Genomic DNA, 8,803 nt, shown 5'->3' with positions numbered 1-8,803 from the left:
TCTTAGTTTAAAATATATGAAGAGAGTTATGGGTTTTGATTACCTTCTCTATCGACTTTTCTCTGCCTAAGTGATTTGCTATTGGCATGCGTTCCTGAATTGGAGATGTAGGTACTGAGAGGGATCCATGAAATCATTTCTCTGCCTTAGGCCTCCCTATCCTGTCTGGTATCTACCACTGATTCTTTACAGACAAATTGGAATACAGAAGTTATTTTTACAAAAAGGTGCCACAAGCAGCTGGTGTCAGAAGTGACTGGAACTGAGTTCTGACTCCTATGACCTGTATCAGACCTTCTGAAACAGAAATATTGCCAATCTTTGCAGAATAGTTTGGTGGATTCTCTTGCTACGTACATGCTGGCATCCCTGGAGTATTTCAGGTTGTTAAGAGTGAGGATTTTTTAACATACACTTCATTTTCCTTGTAGCTGTTCCAAGCAGTTAGCGTTTACACATTCTCTCACTAACTGACTGATCTGTGTATGGATTTGAGAACCAAATTCTGTTGACTGAAAGGGATGAAAGCATTGCCACCAGCTAATGAAAATGAGCAGGTAGTTTTCTGGAAACTGGTTAGATCTGTTTTCCCTTGTCATAGGATTTGAGACGTGAAATTCTTTAAAACAATACGTAGTGCTCCATCCCAGATTCTGTTTAACTGGCATTCATCTGTCATATAGTACAGTAGTTAAATACCACATATGGGCTGAGTTTGAGGTAATTGCTAAACTGTTGCTACCAAAACAGCTGTTTGTTAACAAAGCAGTTTCTGTATGGTTGTACTGTCAATCCTAGGCTTTTAAGCTTGAGGGTAGGGTGTAGTTGGTTTTCTGTTGTTGTTTAGAAATAGTTGGGAAAATAGTTGGGAATGAGGCTTGTTTGTATCTATGCAGTTCTCTGCTGCTGCTTAACTTGCTTTGTCAGCTCCCCAGGGTACAAGGGCAGATGTGTGTCTCTGCAATCCTCCAGGCCAGGTAGGATGAGAGACTTCCTTACTACCACAGCCAAGCAGAGTGGTCTCCTGCTGTCCTGATGTACTCCTGTCATGCTCCCGGTGTCGGTTGTAGGCTTTGAGTGTCTTTCCTCCCATTAGGCTGATCCCAAAGGATGGCACTGGATTAAACATCAGTTTTTGCAGGAGCTCTTTCTGGCTGTACGTCTCCTATACTCGTGCACTGTCAGCAAAGTGGTTTGCAAGTTTCCCAGCCTGTTCCTGATTAAACAATCCTGCTTTCTTTAAATTAGCTATTTACATTGCTAAACGAAGTTGGCTGAATTTGACTGAAGTGGATTAGGGTTATTCAGGAGAATGGTGGGAGCTTTAGCAGGAGGGCAGTTACAAGAAACTATCTTAAATTTCTTTTCCTGATTGCAAAGCAGCCACAGTTGTACAGTCTTAACTGATAGTAAAACCTGTGGAGAGGAGCAGTCAAGCTGAAGACTGTCTTCACCTTCTTCAACACTGTGCTTGGCAGTGGTGCTGTGAGCCTGCTCAGCATATTCAAAGCCTTCTCCAGTCGAGCACATACAAAAATATTTGAAGGCTCCACATTGACTCTCAGGCATCTCTTATGCTTATGGTGCTGTGAGAATCAGTGCAGAGGGTTCTCCAGGACATGTGAAGACTTGCTGTTAAGTAGCTGAACTGTGAGTTTTTGCTCTGAAAAGCCACATGTACGTTATGTAGAGTGTGAATTTTTAAAGCATTAAGCTCATATAAAATCATAATGCTAGCAGTGCCCTTTGGATTCAAGTATTTGAAGGAATTGTGCCCTACAGCTTGTACTCTGTGCTTGCAAACAGCAGGGCAGGGTTGTGGTCCTGTACTGTTTGGTTCTACCATTGCACCCACCAACTTTAAAATGCAGTGAACTGTTTCATGCAATGCTATGAGCTCAGCACAAGATGTTTTTGCATAATGGCCATTGTGGTAATCCTCACTCTGTTCAAATCTGTGCAATAAAAATACCAAGCTTACTACACTGAAGGGAAACATTTTGTGAGATATTTGAGGGGTTCTATGAAGTTGTAATGAATTAATATGCTGGTAGTGCCTTTACGATGAAAATTCATCTTTGTTTTATTTTATTGCTGTAAGCAGCGGGAGATATCTAGATTAAATTTTATGCTGTTCAGAACTATCACTTTCATACCTTTGAGAACTTAAGTGCCTTTTAATGATTATTAAATCAGAATGATAATGCAATTGTTTTATATATATTAAAAAAAAAAAGCATATAGTTTCGTAGCCAGTGTTGCCTTGAACTTCCATTAAAATAATTGTGAAATGTTTAATTATTTTTCCATTCTAAATCTGTCATCTTTTTAAAGTATTATGTTCTTTTTGGTCCTTAAAAATGTTTTGTAATCATTTTTAAAATAAAATATTAGTAAATGAGTTTCTTGTTTCTACTGCTAATGATTCGGTATCAGTATGTAGTTCTCCCAGAACAAACCACAGGAAATAACCTCATTCTTTGTTCCTGGTTTGGAGGAAGGAGCTTGCATTGTGTTTGCCTGTTACTGGGGAAGAGTGTCTAACTTGCAAACCTGCAAAGCTGGATGTTTTCAGTGGAAGCTTCCAGGAAGAAAGGTCCAATAAGGTCAGTATTGTCCCATGTCACAGGGTCCAAACAAGCTAGTCAATGACAGACTTCACACCTACTATGGCCTAAGAGTTACTGCAACAAGTGTAATTCAAGTGCTGGTTTCCTACTGTCTTGATTAGTTGGAGGTAAGAAATGAAGTGGTAAACTTGTTAAAGGAAGGAACACAAATAAACATAAGGCATCATAAGGTGTCAAATTCTAACTTTTGGTGTAGAAAAATGCAGGTGACTGAGCTACCAGGAGGAGGAGTCACTGGATCCTTTAGAAATGTTTTTGTCTGATTGTTGGTGGCTGGGGTATGGAAAAGGAAATAATAAACTTGCATGCTTTCTGGCAGGGTAACTTTTTTTGTTTTATAATCAGGTTGCTTCTTGCCTATTCATCTTGGGACCAGGAGGAGAATTGTACTTTTTTATCTTCTACACTGAAATTGGAGTAATGTACTATATTTTTCTTTATATTATTTATTAAATGTGAAATTTCCTATGATGAATTTGCCAGAGATGAATGTGAACGTACGAGTTCATGAGAGGAAAAGGCCTCTAATACCATAAACTAAATTAAATTTGAAAACTAGGTGCAATATACAATACAATAAAGGCAAAATGTAGTAAGGGGGAATTGCAGTGGTGGATTTACAGAGCGAGTTCTAAGAAACTTGATTAAGATTTAATAATTAAAAGCATAACCACAGTTTGTCCTGTTACTGCAAGAACTGTGACAACTCCTTTCTCAGCAGTGTAATCCAAATTAATTTACTGTAAATTAGCAGAATGGCAGAGTAGGGCTGAACATAGATTGGTAATCTGCATCTTTTCTTTGTGAGTGGCACAGGCACCTCCTGATTGCTGTTGTGTGCTGACCACCTGCCTTATTGCACAGCCTCCTTCATGTGGCTGTGCAGGAACCTCCTTGGCTGGGTTGTGGTTTTGACTTCCCTTTGAATTCAGAACAGCTACTCTTTGCTTGCTTAAAGGGAGCACAAGGAAGTCGAGTAATGTTTTTGCATTCTGTTGGTGCTTACCCACACGGTGCAGCTGTTCACATACTGCTGTCTGCATCTGCTGAGAAACTGCAGGAGAAAAGTTTGCCCACAAGAGGGCAAAGACGGTCGGGTAATTGAAATGATCTGGTCCGAAGCACTCTGTTCTCTTCCGACCTGTATTTTCATTGGAACCGAAGCCCATTTGCCCTCTGTTTTTGTCAGTGTGACTATAAGTTGAACAGAGTATTTTAGTGATCATTTTTACAGTCACTTCTTAAAATGCAGCTTGGTGGATTTCTGGTAGTAGATCAATTCTGTTTCAATGCAATACTTCAGCTAAGCAGTTTGGAACAGTAAAGGTTTTGCTTTTATTCCTTTTGTTTTGTAACCTGTCAAGAGATCTCTTTAAGTTTTCCTTATTTTTATTATGAAGTCAAGCTTCAGCTACATGATGACTCTGTACCTATAATGCAGTATTGCAGCTTTGAAGACTTTTGTGCTCTGTACTACGCTCTGGCTTTCGGTTGAAAGGCCTGTTGATTCTGGGTAGGTGAGAAGGCAGAAGAAAGGAATGGGGAATACCTGTGCATTTCTTAGACTCTGGGGAGGCTAAATGAGAGAAGCTTATTATCAAAACAAATGCAAATGATGCATGCTGGAAAAATGTCAGGGTCCACAAACAGAAATGTTGGCACACATAGCTGTAAAGCGTGCCTGACAGGGCTGCTCGCATTTCCAGTCCTCCACAGGCACCACAGCAAAACTTGCTTTGAGCCACTTGCATGTCCTGATCACTCATTCAATTTATTTCATATGACCTATTATCTCTTGGCTGAATATTAGAACAAGACTGGAGAAATAAAACAGCCTGGGCTGTTTTGAAGTTGGCACGTCCTGAGGTGAGAGTCAGGGCTTCACAAGGAGGTGACAGCATAAACACATTCTTCTGTAGCACAACTCATTTGCAGCTTGATGAGGACAACACACAACAAGCATATCCAGTCAGGTATCTGTTGCTAGATATTCTGCACAAAAGCATGTTGTCGTCTGCAGTGCCAAGTTTGAAGACTACTTCACAACTCCCTTTAGCCATCACTTGTGTTTGTCATAAGACTTACTGAAGTCATAATATTGTACAATGTAAGCATTACAAGTTTTTTATTATTATATTCTCTACTTAGAGAATTACTAGGTAAAGTGTTGCTCAAAATAACCCATCTGACTGTCTTCCTTACAGCCTTCCTTCTAACCGCTTCCTTTGCACTGGCTGTCATTCTTCTTCCAAAAATCTCAGTGCAGCCACTATTCTGAAATCCCCACACCCACCGATCTGTACGTAAGCGAAGAGTGGTTACTTAGCCACTTTGTAGTCTCTACACAACTAACCTAAGACTTGGAACTGCTGCTTTATAGTGCCAAGAGCTTTAGCTTTAGCTGCATCTCTGCTGGTTTCTCAAAGCTGCTGAGATGAAGTGACTGTGGAGGTCTAGCTGAGGGGGTACAATGCAGCATTAGAAACCAGTCTAGTTAATGTAAGTCTGCCTGTTTTCTGTCTCACAGTTCTCTTGCCCAGAAAGGCTTGTTTTATGAATGAATAAATGTTGTCCTTGACTTGGTACAGTTTTTTAATTGTTAACTCTTGTTTCTGGCAGTGGCGCCTCTCATTTGAGGGTAACAAGGGCATAATTATTCAGCTCTCACGCATCAAACTGCTGAGCATGAGGTATTAATGGAGTGCTTTGCCGCCACCATAGCTTAATAGCTGCAGCTGCAGTGCTGTGCTCTTGTTTGGCTGGGGCTCATGAAAAAGGGGTATGGGTATGCAGCTCATTAAGTGTCATGTTAAGAGTGATTTACAGACATAGAAATAACAGTAGATTGTGCTAGATGGACAAAGCACTTCTGATATATAAGGAGCTATTATACCAGCAGAGCTGTGATTCACACCCATGTCAGGGAAGCCATCAGCACTAGTCTACCTTGGTATAAGCCCCAGTGATCTCAGAAAAAAAAAAAAGCAAAAAAAAAAGCTGTGCTCTGTAATTGTGTGTGCTGCAGGACTGTACTATGGGGAGGGTTGGGAGGGAAGAAATCAAAACTTAAACTGATGCTTTTAGTTAGCTACAAGCTTTGAGGTCATAGTATTGTAGATAGTGATACACAGCTCCCAGCTTACTCTCTTCACATCCACCCAGCTATTGCATGAGCTCTGTTACTAGCCAAGGCACGTGCTGGAGTTAAGAGGTATGTGCTGCTGCAGCTCCACATGGCAAAGCAAATCTACTCCAGCCCTACCCTGAGATGTTCCACTCCACCTGGTAGCTGATGGAGGAAGAGGCGCATCAAGAATTAGCAAAAGGGTAACATATGTTCCTGAGTCACTGTGCTGCTGTGAATCATCTCTGCTCTCCTCTTCATTGAGTGCACAAGGAAGAATGGCTTAAGTATTAAGGCCGGTCCTAAGCAAATAGCCTCCAAGAGACACAGTGCTTGTCTGTGGCAGAATGAAGTTTATTACTCTCATTGGGCTATGAAAAACAAGGATGATGTAATTTCCTAGTCTGTCCCTGTTAGGGTTAGGAGCTTCTGAGGCTACACCTTTGTTTTCTTCCGCCAGGTTTCTAGAGCCTTGCTGCACTTCCTCCTATGCCATAAGGCTACTTGACTGCTGTTGCTCTTCCTGCACAAGTGTAAACATTTAAGAACAGAACACGTGTTTCAGACACACTGAATTTACAGCTGACTCTGTTAGTGGTCTGGCGATATTCTGCTCTGCAGAGATAAATGACCCACCACTCTGCTTGGCCTACTATGTCATCCACACACCAGCTCCGCTTCAATTGCTGGGGCATTTTTTGTCTTTCTGGCAGTCCCTTCCTCAGCCACAGAAATATGCAGATGTTTCCTTCACCACCAACCCCTACTTTTTTCTGCACCTGGAAACACACACACACTGAACACAGGTTACTTGATTCATTGCTTTCCTTCTGTGCAATTCCCTCTCTTCTGCAGGTGCTTGGTTTGCTAAGCAGTTGTATAGCTTTGTAGGGTTCCAACCGTATGGCAAGTCTCTACAGTCTCAGGGAAGAGGAGTTCTGAGTGTGATTTACAGGGCAGTACCTCTGTGCACCAGAACAGGACTAGCACAGTTTAAGGGCCAACCAAAGCAACCTGTATACTTTGTAGCAGGGAGTGTTGGCATGGGACACCCGTGCTTAACACTGTGCCTCAGTGTTACTTCATGCTGCTGGCTGAATTCCCTCGTACAGGGAGGAGGGCAGGATGGCTGTGCTTTTGCTAATGTCTTAGGTTGCAGCTCATTCATTTCAAATGGTTGCTTTGTGCACTGCTGTTATTCTAGGTCTATAAAAATGTAAAGATCGATATAAAACATCCACAACACCTGGGGCGTTTTGAATTTAACTCAGCTCAAGCCAGGATCCAAAGAAGTGCATTTCAATTGAAAGCAGCCAGTTTATCTACTTCCTTTCTTCTGCTTCAAAAACTAAGGCTTTCCTAACTGGGTAATCTCTGCAAGACTTCTGCTGCTCAAACACAAGCTGTACCTGAGAGCAGTAGGCATGCACCCACCGATAAAACTGCTTTTGAAAACATTTATCATATGCTCCTTTTCACGAAGCTGCAGTTCAGCACTATGGAACAAACAGGTGCCGCTGGAGGCCATGTTCAGGATGTGATAAAAAATCACTAACCTGCAGAACAGCGGTGCTCTGAGCTGCTCTCTTGGGAAATGTTGGGTCACTTTGATTTTGGTTTCATTTGCACTTTTTTTTCTAGCTCTGCTCTCCTCAATCCCCAGTACCATCACCCTAAACGGAAATGGTTGCTCTCTGCCTCACTGTTACTAACCCTTCCTATCACACTGCTGTCCCAGTTGCTTTTGCCAGCACAAAACAATCTGCTGCAGTATCGTACCTGTGGCTACTCTGTATTTCTAAAGCCCAGCTCTCACACCACCATAGCCAGAACATACCAGAGATTTCAGAATCTAAATTCTGCCTCACTGTAAAGTTGAAAGCTTGTCTTGGCAGCTACTTCACCCATGAGGGAGGAAACTCCTTGGGGTTGCACTGTGGCTGGGCCTGGCAGGTGATGAGAGCTTGTTTGGTAGTTAATAAATTGTAAAGTCATTAGCCCAGTAAATCAGTGCAGATACAAGGTGACAGTCAAAAAGAGCATAAAGCTATTTTATGGGCTTCTCCTTTGGATTCAGACTCCAGCTGGTGGGAACCCACTGCATACCGGTCAGTCTCTACCAATAAACAACGGCACATGTTTACTGTGTGCCTGCAAGAGGCTGGTGTGCTGAACAGGGGACTGGCTGAGACTGTTGGACTCCGGGCTCAGGAACAGGCAGAATAGAAACAAACTTCAGAACGGCCAGCTGGAGGTAATGAGCAACCTCTAGAATGGCTGTGTGTAGGAAGGAACAGCTTTTCCTGTTTTCCAGCTACTGTCTCACGTTGGAAAAAAAAAGTAATCGTCCTTCTCCAGGAGGGAAGGACAACAGTGTGAATTTCTGACCTGCTTTCATGAAGTTAAACAAGTCCTGGGACCAGGGACCAAAACCACAAGCTGCGTGTTCCCAGCAGGAACTGTGAGAGTGTAGCCCTATGCATCTGCAAAGGAGAGAAAGGTAAGCCAAGGGCACAGACCCTGCACGTGTGCTGCAGTCAGAAAATGAAACAGCCTGAATATGAGGGATGCACACAGCCTGCTCAAGAATACCCCAGAACTCTGCAGAGAGGGCACTCTCCTGCTCCATGGGCTCAAAGAATGGCAGGTTGGCCTCCTGCAGGCCTCTCTCACTCTCACACTACAAGGAGCACCTCCAAGGCTCCAGCCCAGGGCTAGGCTCAGCAGTCGGGCCCAGTGATGCGTAACTGCAGCTTTCCTTATCTCTGTGGTGAAGAAGTCCAAATGCAGGTGTGCACCCCTAGCACGAAGGGTGCATGAGGCCCGTCTAGCACACAGCTCCTCCAGCACCGCAGCAGCCCTTCACTTTCCATTTCTCTAAGAAAAACAGTCTTAAGTTAAACAAGGCCAAACATGTGGCAACTTGACACTACTTTCCTCAGCCTCTAGGTCACGTTTATTGCAACTTCCTTAAGCTGTAGCAGAACATGAAATTCCTAGACAAAGGTATGTAATACATCTACTGTGGGAAAGCAGAGAAGAGAGACAG

General features: G+C 42.8%; 1 protein-coding gene across 2 annotated transcripts in view; it reads left to right on the top strand.

Moving 5' to 3' along the window:
• The window catches only part of DYNC1LI1 (dynein cytoplasmic 1 light intermediate chain 1), a 40,240-nt gene extending 37,841 nt beyond the window's left edge, over positions 1 to 2,399 (top strand). The window contains exon 13 of one of the 2 annotated variants that reach the window (XM_052695924.1): positions 1,097 to 2,399. In XM_052695924.1, the coding sequence (XP_052551884.1) occupies positions 1,097 to 1,101 (5 nt within the window). In that variant the 3' untranslated portion in view covers positions 1,102 to 2,399. Of the gene's footprint in view, positions 1 to 6 lie in introns of both variants that reach the window. The other variant, XM_052695923.1, reaches the window with a different exon arrangement.
• Positions 2,400 to 8,803: the final 6,404 nt, after the last annotated feature.

Source organism: Tympanuchus pallidicinctus, unplaced genomic scaffold (genome assembly GCF_026119805.1).
Source record: "Tympanuchus pallidicinctus isolate F22 unplaced genomic scaffold, pur_lepc_1.0 scaffold3, whole genome shotgun sequence".
Lineage (NCBI taxonomy): Eukaryota > Metazoa > Chordata > Aves > Galliformes > Phasianidae > Tympanuchus > Tympanuchus pallidicinctus.
This window is presented reverse-complemented; position numbering and strand designations above follow the sequence as displayed.